At 40.8% G+C, this 14,855-nt stretch overlaps 1 protein-coding gene across 8 annotated transcripts in view; it reads left to right on the top strand.

The window, feature by feature from the left end:
- Positions 1–261: 261 nt before the first annotated feature.
- FREM1 (FRAS1 related extracellular matrix 1) overlaps positions 262–14,855 on the top strand; it is a 77,528-nt gene continuing 62,934 nt past the window's right edge. For 2 of the 8 annotated variants that reach the window (XR_011323270.1, XR_011323271.1), the window contains exons 1-2: positions 263–576; positions 11,752–12,256. Coding sequence is in view for 4 of the 8 variants with exons in the window: in XM_069776469.1 (XP_069632570.1) it covers positions 12,026–12,256 (231 nt within the window). In the remaining 4 variants the exon portion in view is untranslated. Of the gene's footprint in view, positions 577–11,751; positions 12,257–14,855 lie in introns of all 8 variants that reach the window. The other 6 variants (XR_011323269.1, XM_069776467.1, XR_011323268.1 and 3 more) reach the window with 4 other exon arrangements.

Here is a 14,855-nt window from a genome sequence, read left to right as displayed (position 1 = left end):
CTCCCTTCTTGTGGGGGGAAACTGATTTTAGGTCACCTCTTTGTCTATGAATCTTTAATACATAAATGAGTGTGTGTGTGCACACGCACGCGTTGAAGGAGATAAACTAGCAGAAGTGGGGAGAAAAAAATGAGCAAACCTTATTAACAGGAGCTCAGTTTTTAGTCCCGACAGACTTAACTAGCAGAAGGGGAAAGGAAGATCTGGGGCTGGCTGCCAGAGAAGCATTGCTGAGTGTAAACACTCCGAGGCATCTCAGAATGCCCTTATCATAGGGAGCCCCAAAGTGTTCGTGCTTGGGACACTGCAGTTAGGAGCAGTCTTGCAAGCAGAGAGTGTTTATTGTGGATTTTTAGCACAGAGAAAACTACAGCCAAGCTGACCAGAAAGACTGAAATTTCATCTATCTCTCCCCCCCCCCCCCCCCCCCCCCCCGTCTTTCTCTCTGTCGCTCACTCATTGGATTTCTTCCTCTGCCAGCCTTTTAAACCAGAGATTACTGGGGCAGTGACATTCATTATTCCTTTTATTCTAGTATGATCTCCCGTTCAGCCTCCTGGAGAAACACTGCTATCTGTAAGTATCTGCTTCGAGTTTGTCGTGTACACCCAATGCTGTGTGTTTGTGGCTGTAACAGTGTTTAATAGCTTGCAACATTCAGTTTGCTGCTGAATGTTGCAGCAAAGCAGTAATTTTTATACTCAGGATGGATGAAAGCTCAGTTCTAACTTTGGAGGAAAACAGCCACTGGCTCTTGCCAGTAGTTTAGTAGAAGTTAACTTGGAAGTTAAGCATTCCAAGCAACTTAGTTTATCCTAATGTTCAAGTTGATAACAGATTCCTCAATCATGCTGCCTTTCTTCCATCAGCTCTAATAAAACTTTCTGGTTTTATCTTTTATAAAAGCTTGGAAGCACTAAGCAAGATTTCTTTTCTTAAAATTGTCTTTTTAGTAACATACACACTGGGAGAGAGAAATGTGATAAAAAGCACTGAAAAACATCGTGAAAACTTTCAATATTAGTAAGTCTTTCCAAAAGATACATTTCATTTAGCTGGGAGAACTTGTTTCTTAACTGCATGCTTTAAAATTGTAGACTTTTATTTTGCAGTAGGGATCTGTGAGAGTTTTCACATTTTCATGTACATTCAGACAGCTGACTTAATTCATCTGAATTAGACAGATGTTCATTGGTCATATGTACGTGTAAATGTTTATGTGTGTTTCTGAACAGACTCTTAAATGCTTACACATTTCCTGCTGATTTCTATGCGTTTGTCTAGAACCAAACTCTAAACCATCACCTTTTACAGATTAGTTGCTGTCACTTTATGTTGTGGTGAGACACTTCAACAAATCCTGTAGATAATTATACATAGTTTCTTGAAATGGTTATTAAAAGGGGATTTTGCAAGTTATGTTTTTGCTAGTTAAAGAATTCTACTAGTTCATCATCTCAGCTAACTCAGGACTACACATTACCTTAGGCAAAATGCATCTCTGCTGTTGACATGTGTCCAAGGTGTCTGTGGGAAGCATTGGTACTGTAAATCACCAGTTGCTTTCACAGTAGAAGAGCACACATATCAGTAGAAGCTGTCCCATCTCTTTTCTCTTACTTGGGTGTTACTGCTGTGGGCCTGCCAGCACTTTCTTCATGATTCTTCCCTAGGGTTTATTCTGCATACAACACGACTGCATGCAGATCGTTTTGACCTAGAGAATGAGTTGGTTTGGGTCTGGGCACCTTTAGATTTTGAACATTTCCCCCAGCATAGATCCCTGCTCTGAGAAGAATTAGGCAAGTATAAGGACAAGTGATTAAACAAGTCCCTGGACAATGACTTGATTTTTTAAATTAAAGTACTTCATGCCTGTTCATTCACTACAGTTATTTTCTGCAGTCCTTGAAGTAGTCTTGATAATATTAGTCTATGATAATATTGGTTACAGTACAACTGGTCTTGATAATACATGTCTATGATAATATTAGTTACAGTACAAGAGGAATTAATTAATTCATGATGAAAATAAATGATCACTGCCTTCATCAATCTAACAGTGAATTTAGATGGCAACAATAGTATGTGTAGTAAAAACATCACAGTACAATAGCACATGCTAGTCAAATAACGATACATTAAAAGTGCAATCTGCTTGACTGTACCTGTTGAGCATAAAGTGAGACTGAGCAGATCATTTGTCATCAACACTTTAACTTTGCTTCTTTCATGTTTTGAGATTCTGTGGCAGTGATTTGCGAAGCCAGATTAATTTATCTCATGCTAATGGCTGTGTGGGCTAAAATTACTCTAGCTAGGGTGTCCGTGCACAACTTCATGTCTTCACAACTTGCAACACCAGATCCTCGGGATAATTCAGCTGCTTTTTGTGCAGTTGGGTAAAAAAACCTGAATATACTACATTTGGGAAGCTGTTAAACATTCCCTAATGAAATGTGTTACTTCCGTCTCTAGTTGCTATCATTGTGAAGCTTGCAACAGTATTTCAAAGAACTCTGATAACTGGCTGTGAAGATAAACTGTAGCTGGATAGTATTTGATTTTCTGACAAATGTTGTCTAAAACCATTATGGGACTACATGAGCTGACAGGTTGTAGCTGTGCTGTGCTGGTATCCTGAATGCATAAGATTATACCTTTAGCAATGAAAATTGTTAACAAAAGAGGAACTATGGTTTGGGTTGGGTTTTTTTTAGTGCATCTAGATTAATTTTTATGAGCTGTGTAACTGTTTCATCTGGTGCATACTCCTTGTTTATAAAAAATAATTTGAAAGAAATCATACCACATCTAAGTAACTTACAGATTTCACAGAAGAACCTCAAATAATTTTTGATTTGTATGTAGGGAACATCAAATTCCCAGTGGAGTCCCCTCATACACCTTTGGAAACCTAAATTTGTGTCTGGGCTAAATCTATCCTCTTTACCTTAGATAGCTATATAAACAGGAGGGAATTGCTCTTTGGAAGCACATCTTTTGCTCCCAGAATATAGCAGTAATCCTGGAAAAAAGCTCAAACAAGCATCTAAGTTTCACATATCTAAGGTGCAAAGAGGTGAAACAAGCCACTGTGTTTGTGGGAAAGTGTAAACCACACCATCTACAAGCTGTTAAAATGTAAGCATTAAAAATAATAATAATAATAAAAATAATAATAATAATAAATCCTCTGTGTAGCATGTGCAGCAGATTGCAAGTCTTCTTTTGTTTAACACTGTGAGATGCGGCATACCCTCCAGTGATCTTGTTTTTGTGAAGAACAGTCTGCAAAGTTGTCCTTCTCAAAAATTCAGAACCTTTGCCGTTACCTTTAAGGCTCATCAGCTGAAAGCTCAGTTAAGCCCACACTCAGTTAGCCAGCTAACCAATAGCAGTGCATAAAGAAATTTTTCTAAGAACACCAAAACCACATGCTGTGCTTCAGGTAGATTTCTACTTGTAAGAGGAAGTCTGCCAGAGATGGAAGTCCACTGCTATTTCATTGCTCTGTACTACCATGTGGAACAGAGTTCGGTGTTATCACATACAACTTACTGAGTGCATGAGCAGATGCATAACACCATGGAGAGGTGCAATGTTAGTGCTACTGCATTTCACCACCACTGCCCGATGGTTGTCTTGCAGAAGTATCAGACCTTGCAGTTCATGGTGTAATGAAACAGTGTCATTGTTGGACAGCTGGTCACAGGTTCCTTGTGCCTGCTTCCTCACCTTGCTATTTGCTGTGCAGGAGGCTTTTTCTGCTCCTTTTCTATGGGTTTTGACACCCTCACACTTGTGGGTCAGAGATGCATTCAATCTCTGGTGGAGCTGCTCTGAGGTAAGTCAAGCTCATCTAGCACCTCACTCGTGAGACCTGACCAATAGCTTGCAAAGGTCATGGATAAGCATGGGGCTCCAGAGCTAGAAGCCTTTTGTTGCCATGTTAGGTACCGAATGCAATGCTGTCATTTCTGTCTTCACTCACCAAAGTTACGGATCAAGGTGAAGTTAACAATTATGTCCTTATAACACAAGCACGATGGTCATTGACTAATCCTAGGTTGTTTGCTGAGTTTCACTATTTTCTTTTCTATCCGTTGCTGGTTACTTGCTAAAATGAAATGCCTTTTCAAAGTCAATGGTTGTGGGAGATTTTCTCTATCCACTACAGTCCCTTCACCCACCCACACTTTCCATTACTAGGGGTAGTTTTAATTTTTATTTTTGGTGGAATCTGGGTGGATTAGGGGAAGCCATTCCACTACTCACATGTCGTTATAGACTGCTCTTGTCTTAAGAGTAGGTCTTATTCCCTCTGCAGTGCATATGATTATACATGAAATAAAAAGGATGCTAATCTAGCCTTTTACTTTACTGTTTTCACTAGTTTCCCCCTAGTTTATATCTGTCCATCCCCCCATAACTAGGAATCTCCAGGATCCCTCTCTCCCTTCTTGTACAGGAAAAGGAGAAAAAAAGAGAGATTAAATATGGCCCTGGTCTTTACAATTGTGTCATGCTCTTAGGAGAGTACCAGCATGACATTAAACTACAAAACAATGACAAGTTCCAAATACACGTTCATGCCTGGTAGAGAATGGGTTGTCAGATTTGTGTAATGATCTTAAAAACCCATAAGGGGCAACTAAGAGAAAATCAAAATCACTTTGTCTTTATCTTCTGAACTTCTGTTATGCGAGACAGTTTTCTGGGCTTAAAACAATAGAGGGCAAAGACGTTTTCACTGGTCTTTTGAGGAGAAAATATTTACCTGTTCAGAAAATGCAGTTAGCTGTTAGTCCCTTATCTTTATTAAAACAAAAGCCCAAGACTTGATTTTATTTGCTTTTGCGGTTGTCTTCATTATAATAGGCATCTGCTAACAATGCGATCTCGATTTCTATCCCAAAATTTAAAGTAGTTCTAACAATATAAGCAGATCTATTTAACACTTAAAAGGGAACAATGCATTGTCTTCAAGATGGTCTTTAAGGGGCAACCACAATCAATAGCTCCTTTTTGTTAGTCTCAGTCTGGGACTCTGACCTTCTCTGCCCTTTTAAAAGTATGCTGTGTAATGGTTGAAGGCCAAGCTGTTAAGTATCCCTGCTCTTGACTGATTGAAAGTCTTCCTCCCAATGTTTCTCTTTCGCTTTATTTTCTTGTCCATCACAGTCTGAGCACCTGCCCCCCCGCGGCTTAGCTCTGTTTAAGGGGAACGAGCAGAGCACTGCTCCTTAGACAGAAAATCCTCTGACCTTGCAGCTACTGATTGATGGAGAAGGGGGTTTCATAAGGAATGGAAATTAAAAGGGTTTAGCAAGGGCTACAGAGGAACCCTGTGGAAAAGAATAATTCAGTTTTCAGCCTTGTCTTAAGCTGCAATACTTGGCATTACAGTGCAATAATGTTTATGGTGTTATATTCAATTTTTTCTCCTCTACTACCTGTCTGCCTTTGTGTAATATCAAATATGCTTTCAGCCTTATATTGGCCCATCAGCATATGGAGATACTTGTGCACTCAGTTTCCTCCATCTAATATCCTAAGCTTGGGTGAGTTGTAACTTGGCGTACAGCAGCGACAATATCACACTGAGTATGAAGTCAGAAATAATGTCTGTAAACTGAAACTGTATTAGATTTTAATCTGACAATCACTGTTAAAATATCTGTAATGTGAAAGAGGGTAAAACGAAGAAAAACAGGTGGGTTTTTTTTCCCTACCATATAGTATTCTGCTTTAATACACCAAGAAACAATGAAAAAGAGAAATGTCAAGAACCTGGATATACCTGATGTGCTTCACATCCTTCAGCTGTTTTCCCTGATGAAGAAAGGTCTATTCATTGACCGTGCCATGAAACACTTCTTGTTTCCTTACTTTGCTAAAAAGTGTATAGGATTTGTCAAAAAGTGCACAGGACTTCCGTTCGCAGACCAAAACTGAGGGGGGAAAAAAAAAGAGAAGGGAACTGTTATCTACCATTCCTTAACTCAGCAAATAGCTTGCTGAATACTTAGTTTTTATGTGACCTATAATCCCTGTTTTTAGTGCATGGAACAAAAACATTAAATAGCAAACAGTCCAAGGGGCACATGTGTTAATTACACATTCTGAAGTGACAACCCCCTAATTTAATAGCTCAGGATCCTTTCATTGCCCTGGGCTAAGTTTTAATTGCTGTAATAATATTCGTCTTGTTTCCTAGAAATAGTGGAAGGCTGCTATTTGTTTTCTTTAATCCCATCCTCAAAAAAAAAAAAAAAAAAAATCCTATGTTCTTTCTGTTTCCTGTAAACTTTTTCTGGTGTTCATTAAAATAAATCAGTCCAACTCCCAGCCCACAACAGTCATACTCCATAATCCCCTTCAAGCTTTGCAAAAGAAGAGGGCAATTTTGGATCCAATTGTTCAGTGAAATCTCCGTGGCAACCAGAGATTTCATCACAAACAGAGAAACTCTTAAGGTCTCATCCAAATCCCATTGAAGACTTTGGGTGTCACTGAGACTTGGCTTAGAGTCACTAGTGATTACAGATTTTGCAGTCAGTTTTTAGGTGTTACAACTGAGAAGTATTGGTGCTGTTTCTGATCTTATTTTCAGTTGTTTTGCACTGGTAGATAGCTATCTAAATCCTTGGGATTAGTCTTTACTTACATCACATTAGCCCTCATCAGAATCAAACTCAGGAATCTATACCTTTATAATTTCTAAATAAAGAAGAAGTGCTGGAAACTTCCCACCAATGTATTCATATTTGCATTCTTTGAAGTAAGTTTCATTCATGCAGGAGTTGTAATGACCCAAAAAATTTTTCAAAAATTATCTAAAATAGCAGATCTACTTGACATGGATCTAGAGACACACAGCTGAGTGTTTCTATGTGTACCTCTGGATGGGTCCTGCACAAATATGTGTTTTCTTCAGAGTCTGCTGTTGGAGGGACATCTAGCTTTCAGTAACACATGGATGCTCTTAGGGACTTAACACAGTTCTCCAGTTTCCTGAAGCCAATGAACACTTGACAAATTGGGAAGTGTTTTTCAGATATTTTGTGACGATGATAAGTCTACAGCAGTCTTTGAGTCCCTTTTTTGCAGTGTTTCTTTAGTCGTCTTTTTTTTTTTTTTTCCTCTTTAAGAATCTTGAAAACCAGTTGTATTTGGTAATGAGAATGCTAATGTTTGTAATTAGCTATTGCATCATTTCTCACGTGTGCTTCAGCAGCCCTGAGGGAAAACTAGTTCTTCTGGCATTTGGAGGAAATTTCTAACAAACCACATCTGAAGTTCTCAGTAACCCTCCCCTACATTGTCCCCAGTCTGGTCTGTCTGTGTCTGTTAACTCTACAGAGTCATATCCACCACCTCTTCAGAGGTGACTTCTCCCTATGCCTTCTCCCCTGGGCTCTTCTGCAGAGCAGGACAGGGGTCTGCCAGCAGATGAGGAGCTCATCAGAATTCCCCTTGCTGAGTGTCTCTCGCACAATGCCTTGGACACGTCTTTGGGACTCCTTTTCCAGGCTCCCTTATCTCAGGGTCAGCTTGGCCACTGTAACTCTATTTATAGGAAGGGAGATCTCTTTCTTTGTTGCCACATTTTTTATACCAGTATGGTTTTATATTGGATCTCATGGGAATTACTGGACAGTTTGAGGGGTACAATACAGTGTTTTGCAAAAATACCCCAGGTAATTAAATTGGGTCCTGAGAATCAGAGAGCTCTGTCATTTCAGATTAGAGTCATCACATGATTTAGGGTGTAAAAGACCTCTGCAGGTAACTGCTCCCACTCCTTGCTCTCAGCACAGCCAGCTTTTACGGCAAGTCCAGCTTCAGAGTTACATCAGGCTACTCAGGCACTGATTAATTTTTTTTTAATATCTCTGAGGATGGAGACTCCACAACCCCTCTGGGAAACATGTTCTGCTGACCATGCTCACTGTGGCTTTTTTTTTTCCTAATATCTAATGTGAATTTCCCTTGTTGTGAATTTTGTGGGTTCCATCTTGTCCCTTCACTATGCACCTCAAGGCTCTCTGCACTCTTATGTTAGATGTCTAAAACCAACAATAAGCCCTCTCTTCTTCAGGCTGAACAAACCCAGCTGTCTTGGCCTCTCTTCATAAAACATGTGCTCCATCCCCACTGAGGGATAACAACTGATACATGATATATCACTGAACTGACATGGCTATTTTACTTCTGGGACTGAAGCAGGTAGCTTTCTGTGAGCTTGTAGGCACACAGTGCACCTGGAGCTGGTTCAGGTGTTTTGCCATATAGACAGACCCTTAGAAAGTCAATGAGGAAACAGCTTAGTTTAAAAATACTGATTCTCCTAATGTGTTGTTCATGAACACCATTATTTCATTAAGCCTCTAAGTATATCTGAAATATTGAGGTGCGTTTGGAATTACATAGTGCCTCAGTCATTTGTTCATTCTGCACACACAGGTAACAAGCCAAGGAACAGCATGGATCAATCAGGCTCAGCTGTGATATTAAGGGCAGAATAGTAAGGAGACTGTAAGGAAGTCCAAAGCAGCCACAAAATATGGCAGTGGCATCACCAGCAGTAGTAGAGCTGCCAGAGAGCAACACGCTGTCACGGTGGATCAGCACAAGTACTGTGCAGCACACACATGACTTTGCTGAAGCAATGGCCTTCTTCACACAGAGGGGAGAATCTCATGGCATTCACTCCAAAACCTTCTCATTTTATTGCCATTATATACTGAAAGGATCTCTTGTCATTTCATTTTGCTATCATTAGATAAGTGATTGAGAAAGTGAAGTTATGCTTCTCAAGATCTTCACTTGGCCACAAAAGGAGACAGCCCTGCAGCTGACAAGTAGGGCCCAATTGCTGGAACATATGGGGCAAATGCGTATAGTGATAGAAGAGCAGTGCCTGCAAGCAAAAGCAGTCAAAGCGTGACTGTAACACACAGTGATAACATGGGACCAATTTTGTAGCAGCGAACGGCTCACACATCCACCATGGAACTGGCCAAAATGCTCCTGGCTCCTCTTGGAGCCTTTCTGCTCTTAGTGTTTGATGCAGGGTAAGAAAAAGCAGCAAAGATACTACCGCCTGTGCCTGGGGTTTATACATGCACCCAGTGCTGGGGTTTATGGGGCAGACACCAGAAACAGATTGCCATGGGCTTCGTCAGAGTCAAGGTGCAGATGTCTCTGCGTGAACTACTCTGGCAGTGCCTGTTGGAGAGACACAGCTGGCTTTCCCTTCTTGAAAGAACATATGTAAGGTGTAAAGAGAACAATAACATTTCCCAACCAGTGCCATTCCTGAACTGGTAATTAGGTGGCCTCTGAACTATAACATGATTTTGTGGTAGCTATCCAGGTGGGAGTGGAGAAAGTCAAAACTGTCCAGGCTTTAACTTTATCATTTCTCATAAGGTACCTAGTGCCCTGTGAATAAAAGTATTTTGCACTGTAAATCAGTGCCCTTGCCACAAAGTTACCGGTATTGTCATGAGCTGTAAACAGCTTGGTCTATGCTTGAGAGTCATTGACTGCCTCTTAGCACTTTGCCAGGTCCGAGTCCGAGTCTAAAATTCCTAATTATTTTCTTCTTATCTGAGCCCCTCTAAGGCTTAAGAAACTGGGTCTTCTCTGAAACTAGCTGAGACTTACTCATGCATTGCTTCGTCAGAGGCTAGAGTCCAAGGACTTAAAATCCATTTTAAAATCCAGCTTCCCACTGGCCAAGGATCCTGGCATGCGGAAAGTCAGAGGAGACATTAGGCAGAGCATCTTCTTGAGACACATGCTAAGGAAGTTATTTCACTTCCCTCAGCCCTATCTTCACTTTGTTTGATGCAGGAAGCAGGGAGAGGGCACAGCAATAGAGAAAGCTTTCACTCAGAACATCTTTCCATGCTTTGCAGCTGGTATTTTAAGGAAACACAGATTGTATTTGATAAATTCTAGCAATCCATGCATTATGTGATAAATACTGGTCAGATATCCAGGTTAAAAGGGTGTACTTGCTGCAAACCATACTTTCTCAATTGGAGGCTGAAGTGTAATCTGTTTTCCTCCCCCTCTTTCCAAGTTGTCCTTATAGGATTGCAGACTGTGTTTCAAAAATGTGAATTTTAGGAAGTGGAGTGCTGTCTCAGATGTGCTCATTTCAATGAAGTGCTACGCATAGCTATCCCACTAGGAAGAAACAAAAATTTGCAAGTACTTTGGGCGTGTTTACATACCCGGATTTTAGTAAAAGGTTTCTGTGTAAGTAAATTTTTTTGAAATTAATTGAGATTTTTATTTGTTTCTGGAACACATTAAAAATTTTTCAACCATTAATTTCATTCCCTTTCCTCTGGCTAGAATTCTACATTTTCTCTCAGATTTTGTTCAGACTGATGTGGCTGCATAATTTTAGACCAAAATGGAAAGATTTTTAGATAAAAAGCTAGAAAACCAGAGTTAATGTTTGCAGCCCAGACTACACAGTCAACATTCATCTAACTTTAAACATATGTTAGTCCCAATGTCTTCAGTTTGAATCTGAGCTGAAGGGAGTGGATCTGCCTTGTGTTACTTTAGGAAGTGATTAATTTTAAAGAAATTCTTAACTGCTGATCATTTTTCAGTGAAATTTTAAACTGGGTGGATATGTGCATAAAACTGTAGGCTGTTTAGAAGGTCATCCTGCTGGGAACAGTAGAGTGAACACTTACCTGTTAATAAAGAAAATAAAGAGATACATGGATCTGTTTTTTTATTCACTTTCAGGAAAGCTGACTGTTGGTGGTAGGGTTGTGGTTATATTAGACTGTGCAAATAAGTAGTCAGGGCACTAAAAATCTACAAGAACTTGAAGGAATGTGGATGCTTTACTAGCTTGAAATCCTTATGATCTTATCAAATTTAATTAAATCATTATCATTGCCTATTCTTTGGGCCATAGATTCAATTACTTTGAAGGGCTGTAGATACTCGGCTCTTACAAGGATTTCAATAGTGCTTGTTCAATGTCAGAAGAACTATGCTTTTCTTATGAGTTTATAAACATGAAAGATGAAGAGTAACTGTGGGGACATGAGAAGATTGTGTAATTTTTTTTTCCATATTACCTTTTGTTCCCACTGAATTTGCCTCAGAATAACTACTTTTTTGTGTGTGAAAAATTAAAAATCCAGCTTTGTCATGCCACACCATGTTTCTATGCTGAAGTCCTGGCACAGTTACTTGCTAGAGCAGGAAGAGTAGAGAGGCACTGGCAAGGTGTTTTCAACTAAAGGTTGAATTTTTTCCCCCCACATGCAATGGCAAAGCAAAAAAAGATTTAACAAAATGCCACTCTCCCTTTATCCCACTTTCAGATATATTTGATCTGGACGAATGCCTACTCCTGCACTTTCAAATTACTTGGATGCTCATATCCTTTTATTAATATCTACTTGGTCCAGCAGTAAAAAAAGCCAGTAACAAAGGATCCTACACAGCAAGCGTTTGCATGTGCATACGGATTAAAGGTGCCTGGAATTCATATTGAGAGGTGATCCGTTACGGGAGAAGTCTCGCCGGTACATAGCTAATTTTCTGAGCATGTGTGCACTTAATAGTATTCAAAGGTGAAGTTAAGCTGCTGCTCGAAACGAACTGCAATTGTAAGAAATGGGGGGAGTTTTTTGCGTGGTTATTTTTTTTTCCCCAGTAGTTGCTCAATGCCTTATACGAATTTTCTTTCTTTTTTTTCAGGATTAATGAACCTTAAAAATGCTCTGAGAACATATTCATCATTTTGTCAGGCTTGACCAATGAATTTTATAAAAACCCAAGGATATTTTGAAAGGCCCCTGTCCAAATTTCAGTCAAGGCGTCCATCTTAATAGAAAACATGTGGTACATTGTTACCTGCGACTAACATTTTGGTCCTTCATTATATGGTGAAAATCTGCTGGCAAAGAAAGAGAAGACTTCTTTTGTTGAGAACATTTTCACTGGTGGAAAAGACCGGGCATCCCCTCATAATATGAAGCCCTTTGAGAAAAGCTGGTTCTTTCTACTGCTGCCTGTCGCACTAAGAGTTGTATGCTCCTCCTATATTAGTGTCAACCTTGGGGTGAAAGTGATGAAGGGACAGTCTGTCTTCCTGTCAGAAGATGACCTCAAGTTTTCCATCCCCAGAGAGAAGGATGTCTGCAAAGTAGAAGTGGTGACTAATGAGCCAATAACACAGAGGGTTGGGAAACTAACTCCACAGGTATTTGGGCTCTGTTGTGCTGCTTTGAGTGTCCACGTGTGCACAGGTGTGGGAGAAATTAGAAAGAGCTGCTTTATTGAATTTATTTTTTCTTTGGGTACTGACTAAGAGGCATGAAACTGAATGGTCTGTGAGATTCAGCCTTTTGCTAAAAGTAGTCAGCTGACAGTGCACCCCTGAAATCCAAAAGCTGAGCTCAGTAACACAAGTGCATAAAAGTGAGTTCTGTCAGAGTCTCCTTTCACAAGTGGAGAACGGGTATTTCAAAACTTTCAGTTAGGAGATATCCTCCAGTCTCTCAGCTGCTTGTTTTTCTACTGTGAGGGTAACCAGTGCCCCTCGGGTAATGCATAGCCTGCTAGACCATTTTGCATTTTAGTCACGCAGCCACTACTTAGGGAGCAATTAAGAAAAAAAAAATCATCACATACAATAAGCACATTGTGTACACCATTGTTTGCTCTGCTCTGCAATAGCTAAATTGCTAGCAGATGGCAAATACATTAAAAAAAAATGTTTTCTGTTAAAATTTCAAGCTTGTAGGAATAATGAAATGTGTTCCACATATCGCCGTTCTGCTATGCATTTGACTTACAAATCTCCCCACACCTTAGTCATAGCAGGAAGGAGTTGGAAGAAACTGACATGAAGGTGTAGTGGTAGAGATAGAAGAAGAATGGTTTTAATGAACCATAACCAAACAGGTTTTGTCTGTTTTGAAAAGTTTTGTTTATTGTACCATATTGCATACGCTTCTATATATTTGTTTATGTATATTATTTTAAACATCTTCTCTGAGGCTTCTGGTGGTCTCTGAGAAGGCTGATGCAGGAGCACCAGTCTCAACAGATTTTTCAAAGCTTCTGGTTTGGTCATCATCATTATTTTCACGGACCACTGACAAGTACTTCAGCCGAACCAGCGCTCGGAAGGAGCAGTGGTATGCCAGGGCAAACCCGAGGCGATGAGCAGGGCACTGTGTGGTCTTCTCCAGAGACTGGCCCCAAGAGGTGTAGTGGCTCTGCTGAGACTTCCCCAGGGCTTGCTCTCTGTCAGCACCGGGGCTCTGACCGTAGTCCCCCCTCTCTGCTTCCCCCGCTTAGTTTGGCCCATGAGGAGAAAAAGAGAGATGTCTTAACGTGTCTTGCTGCTGGCAAAACCGTAGGCAAGCTGGCCGGCTGAGGGAACGACTTTGCTTTCGATTACCTGCCTCAGCCTCTACGTGCAGTAGGACCCAGGTATTTTGAGAAAGCCACTTTGTCCTTTGTAACCTGACACGCTTCAAGCACAGGGTCAGAGGCAATTTTCCAGAGACCCCAGAAGATGTGTACTCGCCGTACCGTATTTTCCAAAATGTCTAGGGTCCTTGACTTTCCCCACTCCCAACCCCGCCTCCATTAAGTGCCTGTCCTTTCACGGCCCCGACGTGAGCCCGGGTGGCCAAGCGTGGCTCTCGGAGACCACAGGCACACCTCGTCTGGAGGGGTGAGCCCTGCGGGCCAGGTGGCCCTGGCGTACCGGGCTGGAAAGGGGCTGTGGCTGCTGGCTGTGACCGGGATACTTCCCGTGGACGGCTCCTGGCCTGAGTGCCACCCTGCTAGGAAAGGTGCCTTCTCCTCCTCCCCGCAGCCACGGGGAGGGGGGAGTGCCAGAGACACACCACCACGTGGGGTCCCCCTGGGAGACGGCCGGCAAGATAGGCAGTCTGGCTATCTCAAGTCATACTTCCTTGCCGGGAAAGAACAAGATGGCATTTGTAAGTTGGGGGCTTCTGTTCTAAATGACAAAATCCTGAGCCAGACACTGAAAAGTGCTGCCTGAGGTCTCACCATTCCTGAAAAAAAGGTGCCAGAGTCCGGCCCTCCCAGTGCCACTCATGCTCTTTCTACCAGGAAATTCTGCAGCCAGAAAACGTCTCTGGTCTGATCTGTTTTGCTGCCATTAAAGTGAGTAATGTCCTAGGAATGTATGACAATTTAATTATAAATTGTAATTGAAAAGCAGTTGAAGTAGAAAAAAACAAAGCTCGACAGTAATTAGGAAAAGATTTAGATCTCCTTTGTCTTACCCAGCGAATTTATAGACAATTAGAGTTGCCTGTTCATATAAAAGGAAAACATATTAGGAAACATAAAACAGATGTTTCTTTTTGCAAAGCAGATTGTGTCTTACACATATATAAAATGACTGTCAGCCAGTGGTAACAGACCTTTGTGGAAAGGTCCTTCATTTTCCATCCCCTTGTTATCAATTAACAGATGGAACTAATGATGTCTTAGAAAGAAAGAAATTAATTCTTTGATATGTTAAACCATCTCCTCTGCTGTCGGCAGTTCCCTCTGATATGAACAGGGTTGCATCATCTGGGCAGTACCTCCTTGTCAGGTGCACACCAGACCTACATGTCACCAAAAATCCTACTGACTTTGAGGGCTGTACGCTGATTTAAATCAGTGAAGAATCTCACCTTCAGTGTACAACATTAAACTGCTGGAAGCTGTAATATGAGTGACTTTTGTACTTTTTTTTTTTCTTTAAGGTAACACACCACCTAACTACTCTTTTTTTTTTTTTTTTTTTTTTTTTAGGATATCACTTA

Source organism: Haliaeetus albicilla, chromosome Z (genome assembly GCF_947461875.1).
Source record: "Haliaeetus albicilla chromosome Z, bHalAlb1.1, whole genome shotgun sequence".
NCBI lineage: Eukaryota > Metazoa > Chordata > Aves > Accipitriformes > Accipitridae > Haliaeetus > Haliaeetus albicilla.
The sequence above is the reverse complement of the archived record's forward strand: the minus strand, read 5'-3'. Positions and strand labels throughout refer to the sequence as shown.